Source organism: Sparus aurata, chromosome 13, assembly GCF_900880675.1.
Source record: "Sparus aurata chromosome 13, fSpaAur1.1, whole genome shotgun sequence".
NCBI classification, from domain to species: domain Eukaryota; kingdom Metazoa; phylum Chordata; class Actinopteri; order Spariformes; family Sparidae; genus Sparus; species Sparus aurata.
The window spans coordinates 33,737,612-33,753,835 of NC_044199.1; the positions used below are offsets into that span (position 1 = coordinate 33,737,612).

The 16,224-nt window shown below is 41.2% G+C and overlaps 2 protein-coding genes across 3 annotated transcripts in view; both read left to right on the forward strand.

The window, feature by feature from the left end:
• Positions 1 to 1,693: 1,693 nt before the first annotated feature.
• Positions 1,694 to 9,943, forward strand: LOC115593648 (odorant receptor 131-2-like; the record flags this gene model as incomplete). Its single annotated transcript, XM_030437233.1, has 2 exons — positions 1,694 to 2,795; positions 9,933 to 9,943. Coding segments are annotated over exons 1-2 (951 nt in total), but the record flags the coding sequence as incomplete, so codon positions are not given.
• A 2,129-nt stretch (positions 9,944 to 12,072) lies between these two features.
• The window catches only part of LOC115594770 (microtubule-associated protein 11-like), a 10,355-nt gene continuing 6,203 nt past the window's right edge, over positions 12,073 to 16,224 (forward strand). The window contains exons 1-5 of one of the 2 annotated variants that reach the window (XM_030439018.1): positions 12,073 to 12,355; positions 14,093 to 14,436; positions 14,962 to 15,057; positions 15,184 to 15,313; positions 15,845 to 15,931. In XM_030439018.1, coding sequence (XP_030294878.1) covers positions 12,163 to 12,355; positions 14,093 to 14,436; positions 14,962 to 15,057; positions 15,184 to 15,313; positions 15,845 to 15,931 — 850 coding nt within the window. In that variant the 5' untranslated portion in view covers positions 12,073 to 12,162. The remainder of the gene's footprint in view (positions 12,356 to 14,092; positions 14,437 to 14,961; positions 15,058 to 15,183; positions 15,314 to 15,844; positions 15,932 to 16,224) is intronic. The other variant, XM_030439019.1, reaches the window with a different exon arrangement.

The following is a 16,224-nucleotide window of genomic DNA, read 5'->3' on the forward strand; positions in this document are numbered from 1 at the left end:
GGTGGATCGCTGTGCATGCAGAGTCTGCATGCACAGTGTGTGTCAGGTCCCCTTGAAATTAGACGAGTTCATTGACCTCCTACATCGCAGGCCCTGCGATGTGACTATTGCGCACACATAAACGCGATGGCGATACTCAAACAATATATTGTGCAGCTCTAATTGCTACTTCAGTGCCTTCACTGCCGAAGCTGCCCTCCACCAAGGAAACGGTGGAGGTCATGATGAACAGCATTTTCAGAGTCCACAGGTTTCCCAAGGACATCGTCTCTGACCGGGGGCACCAGTTCGTGCCCCGGTTCTGGAGGGATTTCTGCCGGCTCATCGTAGCTACAGCCAGCCTGACCATGGGGTATCACCCAGAGGCCAATGGCCAGACCAAACGCCTCAATCAGCAACTGGAAACTGGCCTCCAGTGCCTGGTCTCCCAGAACCCCTCTACTTGGAGCAAACACCTGGTCTGGGTAGAACATGCCACTGCCCACTCTGCCCACCTCAGCCACTGGTTTCTCACCTTTCTAGTGTGTATTTGGATACCAGCCCCCCATCTTTCCAGACAACAAGCCAGAGGTATCGGTGCCCACCGCCTACACCATGATTCGTTGCTGTATCTGGGCAGCCACCTGGCAGGTACAGATCCAACAGGGAGATCGAGTTAAGAAGGCTGCAGACCACAAAAGATGGCCTGCCCCCGCCTACCAGCCAGGCTAGAGAGTGTGGCTCTTTGCCAAGGACCTACATCTCCGAGACCCCTCCAAGCTGGGGCCACGGTTTTTGGGTCCATTCCCCATCACCAGGGTCATCGGCCCCGCAGCAGTATGGCTTCGTCTGCCCTGATCCCTACGCATACACCCGACCTTCCATGTAAGCCAGGTTAAACCAGCCAAGGAGTGTCCATGGTTCCAACCGCCGCATCTTCCCTTGTTGGTAATTCTGTATTCTTTTGCCTCCTAGCGAGTGATTTTTTTGTTTGATAATTTTATAGCTCAGCTCTGTTACACAGTTAAAGTTGATAGCTGTTTTTGCCTCTGTTAGAGTGGTCTTTTGTTTGGAATTTTCACAGCTCAGCCTGGTAGTGTAGTTTTGTTTATAGCTGTTATGCTCCCCTCTGTTGGAGTGTTTTTGTTTTTTTTTGTAAATTTTCATAGCTCAGTCTTGCAGTGTAGTTTAGGTCATGGTTGTTTTTGTTTGCCTTCAGTGGAGTGATTTTCTGCTACCTTTTGCCCTCGTTTGAGGTTCCCTCCTTACAGAGCGGTTTTGTTTCCTTACCTCCGCGTTTGGAGTGCGTTTGTTTTTTGTTCTTTTTTAGCCAGCCTTGTTTTTCTAAACGAGATAGGTAATATTCTACAGCCTGTTCATTTGTCACCCTGAGATCCACCACCAGCTCTTTGGTCTTTGTTGTGTTGAGCTGCAAGTGGTTCAACTCACACCATGTGACAAAGCTGTCCACCACAGCCATGTATTCTGCCTCCTCACCCTCAATGTTGATTACGGTAATGAGGAGGAGGAGGCAGTAGAGAGATTACATCACCCATGAACAAATGTTTTAACCACGTGGACATGGTGTGGCATGTTTACAGCATCACGTGAAGTAGATGTGAAGACAGAGGCTATAAACAAAACAGAAGGCAGGTAAACTTGGCAGACCAGCTCTGCTTACATGGAAACAAGCAGGGACTTTAACTGCCACTTGTCTGCGCAGGGAAAATGTATATGGATGATTTAAGGTTTTGCATCTGAACTCTAAAGATGACATGTCCTCAGTGTTCAAGGGCTACAAACTGCAAAGATTGCTTTGTATTTCGTTGATATCGACAGTTAAATATTCACATTTGTTCTTCAATGCTTTTGTACAATGTTGCACTTTAATCAGTCTGAGAATGTCCACATCACTGCTGAACAGTCGTACCAGGGATTACTGGAAAGAGTGTTGTTTTCCACACTGATTGGTGTGCCATGCTGCCTATTCCTCTTTATTAATGGAACAATGTTGTTCACCTTGAGGAGTAAATCTGTGTTTTGTGAGACCTCCCGTTACATTCTTCTGTATAATCTACTATTTGCAGACACTGTACTGCTGGCACTGAGCCAGTTAATGTACATACTTGCAGCTTGTAGAATAAGACTGACGTATCCCGTCTGTGGTGTCCTTGCTATGCTCACCAATTTCACAAATGAAATATCTCCACTCACACTGGTGGTGATGTCTCTGGAGAGATACGTAGCTGTGTGTTACCCACTGAGGCATGCTCCAATCATCACCATCAGAAATACAGGGGTGGCTATTTGTGTTGTTTGGACCTTCAGTTTACTTAATATTCTCATACGAGTTCTTTTGCTGTTAAATTTTGCATTTGAAGACCTGCAAAGCCTACAGATGACAGATTCTTGCTCTGACATAGCAATGATTCTTGGCCCAATGTCTGATCTTTATGACAAAACCTACACTTGTTTCGTGTTCATATTAGCGAGTTTGGCAATCGCTTCCTCCTATGTTGGCGTGATGGTAGCAGCAAGGTCAGCTTCCACAGACAAAGCTTCAGCACAAAAGGCTCGTAACACACTGCTGCTGCATCTGGTGCAGCTGGGCCTCAGTCTCTTGTCAACAATGCATGCCTCTATAGTTATATCACTTGCAACAACCCTGCAACGATTAGTAATTGTGCGCATCAAGAGTGTTTTTTATGTGTTTATTTTCATCCTCCCCAGATGTCTGTGCTCTCTCATCTATGGGCTCAGAGATCACACTATCAGGCCCGCCCTCATTAACCATTTATGCGGTCAACTGAAACTCAGTTGTCACAGTCAAGGCTAAGATCCCTTAAATAATAGTGAATGATTCAATGATTATCTTAAGAGATAACTATTCAAATGGAATGATACTCAGCCTTTGTGTTTGAAAATTTGGTCAAATGCAAGGAAAGTAAAGTAAAACTGCTGCCACTGTATTGATGGCCCAATCTAGAGTATGCAGTGTGTTAAATATTCAGCAATACATTTGTTTAAATATCGTATTGGCTTAGTATTGCATTCTGAGCAAAATCAATATAATGACTTCATGCATGCCTTAAACTTGGCCATTTTACTATACTTGACCATATTTCACCTCACTGCAATGGAGTCCCAAGCCCAGTGGCAGGAAATCTTATTTTCAGGACAAGATGGTGGTTAACTCAGTATATCATTTTGAAAAGAATGCCTATCACACTTCGTAATTAAAAAAGGATTTGACCCATGATATGTATGTTCTATGACAATGTATTTCAGCAAAATATAATAATAAAACAGAAGAGTAAACTCTTAGAAGCTCAAATACATTTTCAGAGTTGGTAACATATAATTTTGTTTGTAAAATATTTACAGTTTTGCATATTAAGGGATTACAAAGAGACATTTCTACATGATCTGTATGTAAAACCAACTCTCACAGAGGAAAAGATTGTGAGTTGAATATTGGGGCTAATTCAACTAACATGTATAATGTCGTAATAAGTCAGGCCAACATCTGTTTAATTCTGTACTTTTAAATCTATACAATATAAATAAATGTTAGGGTTACTCAGCATTTTGCCTATATTATAAACTATTTGTTTGATTTCAGGTCATGGAGAGCCAACACAAAGGACACAGGATTCTTATTGTTGTATAGTTTGTTTGTTTGTTTGTTATAACAGTATGGATAGCCTTGATTATGTGTCCATATATTTAATCATTTTATTGTTTTATATTTATGTGTATATTATCTGCTTTATTCAAAAAATATATCATTCTATTGACCAAAACAAAACAAAACCTGAAATTAGAGACTACACAATTATTGTGACAGACGGCTTTAAAATGTAAAAATATATTTGTTTGAATTAAATGCTAACAATCAAATCCTTCTTTATGATCTATGTGTATGTCGCATTTTTTCTGTCTAATTTGCTGTTGTCACTAATGTAAACTGACCAGATAGTGGTATAACTGAACGAAGATGATCCATGATTTATCTGAAACGCTTATTAATTGTAGATTTAACTTTTTAATGTTGACCAAAGAATTCCCCAAATATTGATGCAGAGCTGCAGTGAGGAGGATTTGAGTCAAACACATACTGGGTGGACTGAGTCCAGTGACAACAGCGAGCAAGCAGACAGAGAGACAGACAGCCAATAAATATGAGTAATATCACAAATATATAATACTTGTGGATTATTTGTAGAATAGACTATATCAAAAGAATCATATAAAATGGTGAATTTAACAAGTGTCTAGATAGTGATAAGAGCCAAAGTAGAGTATTCATAATTAATTTAACAATAATCCTTTTTGTTTTGATCAAAAAAAATATCCAACCTGTTTCTAACAAAAGTGATATGATCTAAATCGTGAGTTTTGTGATCTGTTTGTTTAATTACAGTAATTAATTTTATACTTCTTTTATAATAATTAATCAATTTTCTGTTCATTTTTCTTCACAGAGAGGGGCTGCTGGCTAATCGAGTTCTGCTGCCAGTACATATCATTCTACTGTTTAGATACATTATTTTATACTTAATGTTGATTTTGCAGTGTTTTATTAAGGTTTTGGATTTGGACAATTCTAATATATTATAAATCGATTTTATATATAAAGAGTGGTGAAATTACTTAAATTTATCAGTGTATCAGTGTTTTTGCAACATTTTGAAGACATTTAAAAAATACTGCGGTATACCGATAACCATGACAATTTTGGTCACTATTACTGCGGTGTGAAATTTTCATACCATTACATCCCTATTTGTTTGATTTAGGTTGCTGTAGGAGCGAGGATGCAAGCCCCATCCTCGTTCCGGTAGCAAGTGCAGTTAGTAACACCAGAGCAGCAAGAGAAGCACGCACATGTGAACAAGTGAGAATGGAGAAATAAATTCTCTGTCAGGTTTTTTTTTTCCTACAAATTGATCGTGACTGTTAAAAAGTGATACAAGAGCTGACTGAGACGACTCAAAGCCTGTGGATGTGGGTTTTACTGTATGCGGACCATCTAGATTTTTGATAGGGGTGGGAAAAATAATTGATTCTTAGATGAAACGCGATTCGGACGTGGATGATTCTGAATCGATTCACAAATGTCAAAAATCGATTTTCTACATGTTAATTTCCCAGCCGCATACATCGTTATTAAGCTGAATCCATGTCGATGTGAAAACTGTACACTGTCATATGTCACAGTATGTCAAAATCCAGCCTGAGGTCAGTCAGCTGTGGCAAAGTGTGAGACGTCCAGATCAACCTGTGATACAAACACCTGTATCAACCGTCGACCAGCTGCAGCTGTATTAATGTACTACATGTATGCTGCTACAGAAACACTTTTCTTTTCCTTTTGGTTCTTTGCAAAGCTGGATGTTTGCTAGCAAATGTAACCTTCCAGTTGGCACATTTCTTTCATTTGTTTTATTAATTAAAAATATTGGAAGTAAATTAAGTACAGATCATTACAAATGCTTTGCTTTGAAAGTACCTAGTAGTCACACAGTGAGAAAAAAGTAGGAAGTGATTAGCAAACTCAGATTTATTTTATTTTATTTTTTTTTAATTGTGCATGGAAATGTACATAAAAAACTTGCTGCATCAAGAATCGATTTAGAATCGAATCGTTGACCTCTGAATCGGAATCGAATTCCAACCCCTAATGTTTGATACCACTGGAAACACCCATGGATTTGGGAAACCGGAGACTAGATTTTCTCCCTTCATTAGAGAGATGGCAAGCCACTGGGAAATCTGATTGCTTTATCCATCAGAAAGGGGATTCAATCATTCCCTCTTCAGATTTCAAGTTTGCCAGTGTGTTATTATTTGTAACAACCTCCTCCTGATGTTGACTTACTACGAATAGGGTGCACCAGAAGAACAATCGACACTTTCAGAAACTCGAATAAACTATTTTTACAAGGACAACTATACGACTTTACTAAAAGACACTGCACAGAACTATAAACCATTGGAGCTGAACTCTAAGTTGAAAATGTAACTTTCATAAAAGAGAACTAATGTGTGTGTTTTACTTTTCCATAGGACACTGTCGTAAAAAGACTTCTCTTTTCTCGGTTGGTCCAAAAGATTTCAAAGATCAAAAAGTCACCAGGAGTCCTAAAGCTGAGTGCAATAGAACTTTATTTGCCGGCAAAAAAGAGCGGGATCAGACACAGACAATATCCGTGAAAAAACCAAACTGACCCGAGGCTCAAAGCCCCGAACATCCTCTTTTAAACACAGAAAAGTGGGTGTGTCCGTTCGGACAACATGGCCTCAACCAATCATTATTCTGCTTAATTTCTGCTGACACTGTTATTTCTCGATGGAAAAATACCATATTTCGTATGGAAAATCCCTGTACCTCTAGTGGAAAAACCCCGTACTCTAGTGGAAAAAGCCCGTATTACCTTCTGCGCTTGCGCGGAGATTGGCGTACGTGCAGAACTGCATGTCGACCAGTTGCACCTCGCCTCGCTTTGTTTTTTTACATTGGGGCTTGCTCTGTGCCGCTATCACCGGCTCTTAGAAACTCTGGCCTTGAGGCCTTCAGGTTTTTGATAATTCACTCCCCTCCTTGATATATCCCATTATATCTGACCACTCTTGGCACTGCATTTTTAAACATAATGAAAGTGTTACATATTTGGTTATATGATGTTATTCTTAGATTTGTGGTTGCATTTTCACACTTGACATCATCTGACTATAGCAGCTTTAAACAGTAGATGCACTTTTCAGTCTGCTGTTGCCCAGTAGTATGTTTCAGCAACTCTTTCACACTTGTTACCCTTTGTTTCTTACTTTTATCAGTATAACATTATCAGTTACCATTAGTCACTATTTACTAACTGTGGTTATTTTATACTGACCACTATCTACTAACTATGGTTATTTTACACTACAACACCAGCCACTAAGTTGTAAATGTTTACTTTTTCATATTTTCTTGAATTACCGAGTACTGTAGTTATGTTGAATGACTGCTGTCTAGTCATGGGTAGGATGCCAAAATTGATGGGCATCGTGGCTGGTGTGATTGCGTCGCAAAATAGTCTCTATTTTGTCAAAAAATCTCATTGTGTTAATATTTTATAAAAGTACCAATAGTTATTCCTACCTACAACATCAGCCTCTTTTTGGTAGAAAATGCAACAAATTTGGAGCCAGCTAAAGGCTGCAATCTGCCGCCTTGTCTATATGAAAGGGAGGTGTAATATTCCTTCTTTTCCAAAACGCCGCCACTGGGGTAGGCGAAAACCTGTGATGTGCAAGAAGCATGAAGTTGGGCGTGAACAGTCACGTACAACATGTGCGTCGGAAGAATATTTAGCCCTGTGATACCAGTGTCATAATTGCTACGCAGCTGCCCGCTCAAGGCCTACTGGATGCAGCATAATCATGAATGGCCAGTGCCTCACCATGGGTGCTCCTCCCCGCCGTGGTATTAAATCAGGGTTTTCCCTGCCATTATACGGCTTAGGCGCGGCGCCCAAGCGTTTTTGCCCCCCCCCCCCCCCCCCCGGACTGACGTTGAACTAAAACTTTCTGGGGAGAACCCTGTAAATGTGGCGACACTTGATAGATTTACTTAATTATAGACCCGTGACATTGTTTTTGGGGGGTACTATGTGTTTCCAAATTTGAGGTAGCATGTCCCTTCAGTGTCATCATCCTCCGCCTGTCTTACCCAGCATACAAAACTGTCTCGAATTACCACCAACATACATCCCCATGTCGTGTTTGGAAGCTTGTACTTCTCTACAACACTTCTGTAACTTAGCTCTGTCCTGCCTCACAATCTTAAAACAAAAGGTAGCTGGCTAGCTATTCTGAGGAAGCTGAGGTACAAAACTGTGATTGAAAACGGCATGGTCGAATGAAACAATATGATAAAGAATAAAGAAAATAATAAACAGGACATCATACCCCTTTTCAATTTCTCTAACACGTCACAAACAAAAACAACTCTTGCCTTACGGCAACACAAGGGGGACCACCACTTAATTGCATAATTGTGCTCTCTGGCAGGGCGCCTTTTAAATCACAGTGTTACGATAATACAAAGTAGCTATTCTGAGGAAGCTGAGGTACGAAATGTGATTGAGAAATGGCATGGTTGAATGAAACGAAACTCTAGCCCATCACGTTGCCCTCTCAATGCAGGAATCATGTGCCAATTCTCTACATCGTCCTCTGTGTGAAAGTTTCAGACACAGAGACGCAGTTTCGCTGTGGGGTTTGCAGTGTGACAGCTAAACAGATCCTTCACTGATCAAATAAAAGGGAAATGACCCACAAAGCAATGTTACAGGACCAAACCACAGTAATGTGATAACTGGTAGGGTCTTTGGCAACTTACAAGAAAAAGAAATCCTATATGTGGAAAAGCCTCTGTCATCCTGTCTGTCATACCAACTTGTGGGGGGTCATGTTGAAAAAAAAACCACAGCTGTCACGCCTCGTTTGGATCCGCAGCACTGGCATGCTGGATGAATTGACACACTCATGCGGCTTTCCGCCGGGCTGCTCGGTTCTGTGTGAACAAACAAATCGGCCAACCTCCACTGCAGAAACAATGCAGAGTTTCTGTGTGAAAAGGGCTACTGCTGCCAAGTATGTGTCCAAGCACCTTGGCTTCACCTAACTGAGCTGGTTTAACAAGAAAATAACAACCAGGACAACAAACCCCTTTCATTTTCTCTAACATGTCACAAACAACAACAACCCCTGCCTTATGGCAATTCTGGAAGGTGCTCTTTGGCAGGGTACCTTTTAAATCACAATGTTACAATGGTTAGGGCCCAATGGACAATGGCATCCTTCATTAGTTCAGACATAAATATTTATTTATTTATTTAAGTATTTGAACTAATCGCCCAATCCTAGCATTTATGAAGCAATTTAAAGGGCTGTTAATGTTAATATCGAGTCATACTGCATATTGTACATCTTGATAAAAAGATTGTATTATCATTTTGGGTCCTTATTGCCCAAACCTAAGCACCATAAATACTGATACATTCACCTGTATCTTGACAACACAGGATAAAGCACCCCATTAAAACCAACAGCACATGAACAAATCACACCACTGTGGATCACAAATAAAAGATGATTTTAACCACCTCTCCAATTAACAAAGATAAATCATAAATAACTAACAGCAATCCATGGCGTCACATATAGCATACACAGAGATATTTACTTACCTCGCACATTGGAAGTTTTCCTGGCTCTTTGTGTGATATTATCCAAAATATGATGAAAGTCCAATGTATCCAAGTGCCTTGAAGAGTTGTTGCATCATTTTGTTGAAAGTTCATCATTAGTCCAGGACAAGTCAGAGGAGGACTGCCACTCCTTCCCACCAAACCGTGGTAGACAGGTGGTGTACCAAAAAGTGACGGCCAGAATCTTCCCAGGCAGAAATGATTGGTAGCATGCTAAGGAGCGCTCAGATGACGCGTTTGCGCAGTGAGAGAAAGAAACGCTGCACATGACTGAACTCTTTAGAGCAACTGCAAACCAAATTTTGAATGAGATAAGTTTGTAAGTTATCTTACAGGTCACATTCAGCATATTTCCCACCAGACATTTTATCAGTTGACGTTTTCATCTGCCAGACAACTACACGTGATAATGGAGCTGTTTACGGCTTATAGACCTCGCTCCTGTAATCTGGAATTAAGGGCACATGAAGAACTACGAACTATAACAATAGATCTAAATGTATTGTCTTTATTCTGTCTCAGGTGGATAGCTTCTACATCACATCCACATCCACAGAGTCCACATTACTCTAACAACAACAAGAGTGATGTCAACGTCAGTGTCAACGTTTACCCCCTCACGTCTAGCCGGAGGGCGGAGGGACCGCGGTCATGTCTGTTTATGTCACACAAAAATGTACCATGCAGTCCCAGAAACAATGGCACTTTCTCAGCTTAACTATGGCTGCACTATTTTATAACTAAACACATCGAGTGCCTTTGTTTATATTTCAATTCAAACTAGAACTTCCTAGAGGAAAGATTTATAATTTAAGATGACTTTTGTGCGTGCGAACGCTCGTCGCTGACCTAGCGGTATAGCGGCGTAGCGCCGCTGTTCCACCATCTGGGGAGAACCCTGCTTAGGCGGGAGGCAAAAACGCTTGGGCGCCGCGCCTAAGCCGTATAATGGCAGGGAAAACCCTGTACTCTAATACAACTTGTGAAATGCTTTTATCACATATATTATGCTGCAATTACACTTAGTAATGTCAGTGATTAAATTACGGAAGATTGGCTAGTGGCTGCTAGCTTGGTGGAGACAACAAAGCTAACGTTAGCTGCCGTGCCAACAGTGGAATCTAAAGGACAAACTGCTAACGGCCGCAGAGTGTTGTTGTGTGTCTGTACCTCCTCAGAGATGATCCTCATCGGGTCAGCGTTTCTTCTTGGTTAACTTCATTACTCCATCTTCACAGAGAAGGATCACTGACAGTCCTCTGAGGTCAGGAAGCTTCATCCTGATAACACGTGAAAATCACGCAAATCTCTGAAGGGGGATGACGTCACTGACGTCGCTTACAGAACCGAAATATGATAAATCATAACCGAAAAAAACGTATAATCTTATCTACATAGATATTGTTTTTGTATTTACGGATTGAAATTTGCTTTTATTTATATCAAATACATTTTCTCAAACCAATATTTTGTATCTATATTTTGATTGGAGGAAGTATTTGTGTAATAAATTGTTAAAAGCAAGCAAAAGTTATACTTGAGTAAAAGTATGTTTTTTTTTAAATGTTGAAATGTTACTTTTTATCATTGTTATTATTATTATTGTTTATTATGATGATGATTATAGAAAAAATACAAAAACGTGTTTTTAAAAATGCTTTAAATACGTATGAATGTACTTTTCAAAAGTACAAGAACATTTTAAATAATATAACCCTATAAATAAATATACTGCATACATGTACATACAGGCTATACTACTATTCATCTGATTTCTGACTTGGCCAAATGTCAGTTCCAATATATATTGGAATTTTATATTGTATTTTGTCATACATAAATATTCTGCTTTGTTTGTTTGATTGATTGATTTCACATCTCAATCAGTATTTATGGGACTGAAACCATTAAAATCAGAAAGTTTTGTTGTACTGTGTCCCCAGTCTTGATTGGCTGCTATAATTTTTGCAGACCAGCAGATCACTGAGTTTAAAGTCCGCGAGATACAATTATTTTTTTATTTGTATTCATTTTTGGCAAAAAAAAACCCAAAAAAACAAGGAACCAACCAAAGGACAGCCCAGATGCTCCGTCCACCCATCACTAGATGCAGTGGAGGATGAAGGTCCGAAAAGGTAGACTCGAGTAAAAGTGAAAACCTGAAACCTGGAAATGATTTTTAGAAGCTTCTGATATTTACTACACTGATATTAAATGTATTTACTATTGAAGTAATGTTATTAAGCATGTAAACCACTTCTTAATAAATCAAATACATATTATAATTACTGAAACATGGCTGTAGTTCAATTTATCAATTAATTTATTTTTAAAAAGCATTATTATTATTAAACTTCCACCCTATACAATGATAGACAAATCATGAAAAAGTCATATCCACTTAACGGTAATTTAAATTTAAAGTTACAAAACAGTTGTTCCTCCATTTCTGCTCCCATGTTTTAAAATCTGTTCTGAGTTTCTTCTGTAAGATTTGATTTAATTTGATGTTTCAGTGATTTTGGAACATCTTGTGTGACCTGAATCTAAGATAACTCAGTTTCACAATGATTTAAACAAGCAATGTTATTTTTTCTGATAAACAATATGAGGCAAAGTCTTTAATCAAGCCTAAACTATTTATTATTTTACTCATCATGTTTTCGTCACATGTATTCAGGCCTGTTTATTTTTACCTTGGGAATTGATTTCATCTGATGCATGTGAAGGTGTGGTGCCTGTTTTTGCCACTACGGGGCGCACTGTGCTAATTTTTCCTTATCTCTGTAGCCAACACAATGACCGTGCTTTTACTGTGAAAGCGAGGAGCGGAAGTGTGTGTTCCATTGTCCGTGGCTGTGTGTGTGTGTGTGCGTTGACTCTGGTCCTGCTAGCGCTCGCTCAGCCTCCTCCGGTTGTCGCCATGGTGCAGATGATGGAGTCGCAGTGCGAGTATTTCATGTATTTCCCGGCGGTGCCCATCACGGATCTGTCGGACCCGGCCCGGTACCGCACTCTGCCCCGCCGGAGTCACCTCTACCTGGGCGAGACGGTCCGCTTCCTCCTGGTGCTGCGCTGCAGGGACGGAGGGGCGACGCCGACCGAGCACGGCCCCGGTAAGGAAGCTGGGAGCCGGGGGGAGGATGCAGACCCGACCGGCTCCTGATGAGAGGGAGGACAGAAAAACTGTTTTTATTTATATGTAGGTGTCTTTAATATTCACACAGGAAGTGATGACGCTATGGGGACTCACAGATTGCGTCACAAACCATCATAACATCATCAATCATGTTCTGCTAAAAGGTGAATTCAAGACGAAACGATGATGTTGAGCGTGGAGAGGAACTCTGCAGTGAAACCATCAACACAGATTTATTATATTTCCCTCCCATACAGAGAATTCATACACATTTAGATCCAGAATTCAAGAACTGGCCACCTGACATGATCAATATAAAAGGTCGGCTGATGATCAGAAATCAAAGAGAACTGATATTAATCTGCAGGAAAAAATATGAAAACCTTTGTGTCAAAACTTCAGACAACCAGCGAAAGAATAAATCTGCTCCACTACATTTATCTGATACATTCAGTTAGTCGTTACTTTGCAGATTCAGATTGTTCAGCGGTTGTATTGATTGTGACATGTTACCAATCAGGTGTTGTTGTGGGCAGGACCCTAAAACATTACATTTATTTGATCTGCAAATCACAATAATCATAAAAATGCTGAACATTGGCCAGATGATTGTAACTCTAATAAGACATTTGACCTGTGAACACCAACACTGACCTGTCGTTAATCCAGGAGATCCATAACCAATAACTCAAACCATATATAAATCAAGAATAACCAGTGACCAAATACAATCTACTCAAGTATTGAACTTATATACAATTTGGAGGTACTTTGAATTAATATTTCCCTTTCTGGGGACCACACACGGAGGGAGGATGCTGCATCGGAAGTCGAATATAAGAACATTTGTATTTTATCAGTCAGACAATATTGATTTTAAAAATGCTGAATATCGGCCCTGATAATCAATCTACCGCTGATAACCAACATTTAATTAGAAATAATCATCAAAACTGAAATAAAATCTTTTCTTTATGATCTTTGGAGAAGAAGTTCAAAGTGGACATGCGACAGAACAGCTGCCTCATGTCAGTGTGGAATTATCAGTAAATATTGACGAGTACAAAGATCAGAAGAGTTCACAGTGTTTTCATGAATGTGTTAACTTTTCACTGAGGCGTCATTAAGAATGTGTAACACAGAATAATGTCAGAACGACCTCCGGGGTCTCAGATCAGTGGCCCGAAACAACAATATTAACAGTTGTTTGAGTTTAGTTTTGGCAGAGTGGTGTTAATAAAACATTTATGATGAAAATAGTCTATTTTTCATGTGACGTGTATAAAAACAGAGGACTACGCTCACTTCCTCTGTTGTTTATGCTGCTGATCTCACTGTGAATCAGTCAGAGCCAAATTATTCTGCTTTCTTACGAAGATGTGTCACAAAGCAGTTTGTAAATCTGCCTTCCTGAACGCACCAGTTTCCCTTCATGAGTGTCGGATACAGACCAGCGTCACCTGGTGAAGTGGAGAGTCATCTCCTCTCACTCAGGTGCAGAAGGTGGACAGGACGTTGTGTTGTGTTCAGGTGCTGCTTTTTGGTCGATACACAGGCGACACAACACTCATGTCAGCAGTGGTTCTTTGTTGTTTGTTAATACAATCGATTCAGAATGATGCACAGCGACTTCTGGACCGAACGCTCAGAGGTCAGCGATGTCGCCCATGACGATTCTCATGAGCTTGTTTTTGTATGTGTGATCATTTTCCAGCAGGTGGTGACGATGGCGCCGCCGCAGGCTTCGGAACGGAGTCGGCCAGTAGCCGGGCGTGGAGAGAGCTGGCCGGATCGCTGTGCGCCGTGGCCAGCGTGAGTCCGGGCGAGAGTAGCCGCCACAGAGGCAACCACCACCAGCATCACCACGACTACCAAAGCAGCGGGGACGAGGCCAACGAGGACGGCGAGGAGGACTACATCGCTGCAGCGGAGGCAGCCATCGCGGCGCTCGGAAGCAGGGTGGACTCAAGGTGTCGCAGCTTCAGGGACTGCAAGCCGCTGCTCATCCACAACTCATCTGGGACGGCGGCAAGGGAGTTCCGCAGGGCACCTGTTCAGGTACTCCAACATTCAGGTCTACGTTGAATGGCGAGCAACTATTAAAGTGAAATATCACAGCATCTACACAATGAATTGGCAGTAGATTTTGCGCAGATAATCACAGTCACCTGAGGATGAATCGTGTGGTTTCGATGACCTCCTGACTCATTCTGCTGTGCAGCCAGCAAGTCCAAGTTTAAACCTTTTATCCAGTTTAAGTTTTTATGTATCTGAGCATCTACCAGATGCATGGACATCAAATGTGTCTCTATTCATCCTCTCAGGATGAATTTTAATAACAACTTAATAACTGATTTTCATCTGGCTCCATCATCAGATGAGTAAATGCATAAAAAATGAACCACAGTCCTGAAAGCATTAGCTGTAGAGCAGTAAGAAAATGTTAGCATGCTAACGTGCTGCACTAACAGGTGAACACATGCTGGATATTATCACGTTACTGTACGTGTGCTCAAAGTTTGAATACAAGCAGCTGCTCAGTGAGAGTTTTTGGTTCATGATGATTTTTTTCCTCCACGTCAGTCTCCTCTGGACGAGCCGGTGGTTCTGACGGATGAAGTGATCTTCCCGCTCACCGTCTCTTTGGACAAACTCCCCGTCAGCACCCTGAAAGTCAAGGTGAGGAGGACGTCTGTCTGTCTGTCTGTCTGTCTCAGTCTGGATGTGTTGAACAGGTGGAGATATTTTTCTGCTCTCACACAGAGTTCGGTAACATCTGAAAACTGATTGTTTGTGTGTGTTCAGGTGATGGTCACGGTGTGGAAGAGGGAGGCGGAGAAAGTGGAGGTGCAGGAACTCGGCTACCTGAGCGTCCTGCAGCAACGAGAACCGACACACACCTTCAGACACGACCTGAACACCTTCAAGGCTCAGGGTACAGCACACACACATCTGTGCTTCTCCTGTTGACACAGTCCATTCCCTTTCCCCGACAATCATCATGAAACCACGTCTTAACGCTCCTCTGAAGAAGATGTTTAAATGCACAAAACCTTCAAAGAAATCATGTCATTTTGTGGATATTCAGAAAAAGATGACTGGAGGTGTCGCTCTGCTGCTGGTAGTACCAGCTGTAGACACAAGGGTGCAGTGTGTCCTCTTCATGACGGCAGAGTTTGTTAATGGTCACATTCTGCTGTATTTACAAACAAGGAAGTGACGACAAGTAGAAATTAAACAGGTTAATAAATCCAGTCCAAGTCTTTCTTTGTCACATATTATTTCACACTGAGACTTTCTGTTGCACAAAACAAGACAAGTGAAGACGACACCTCGGGCTCTCAGAAGCCGTCCTGACATTTAATTCGCAATTACTGTAAGAACTCAATCTGCAGACTGATCGATAACGAACAGTGACAAACTCTTCAAGTGTCTTTAACAAACCTCCAGCTCCTCCCGTCCACAGTGAGCACCACCCTGACCGTCCTGCCGCCTCCAACCGTCCGCTGTAAGCAGATGACCGTCTCTGGGAGGCACCTCGCCGTCCTCAAAGGTACGAGATCATCGCTTACTGAGGTCACACCTGAACAAAACCATTGTGGTGTACCAGATAGATGAGCAGAGGAAAAAACAGACCTCAACTTTTAGAGTTGTACAGATACCAGGATCAGAAATGTCTCCTTTATGCCTAAACGGCTGGATCAGGTGTTGGCAACAGGTATCGATGCACTGATCCAATATAACGCTATTTATTAGCCCAAAAACACGAGCCGGGTGATCTTTTCTTTATGTCCTTATTCAGATGTGACTGCCGAGACCAGATCAAACTAGAGCACATCCAACAAA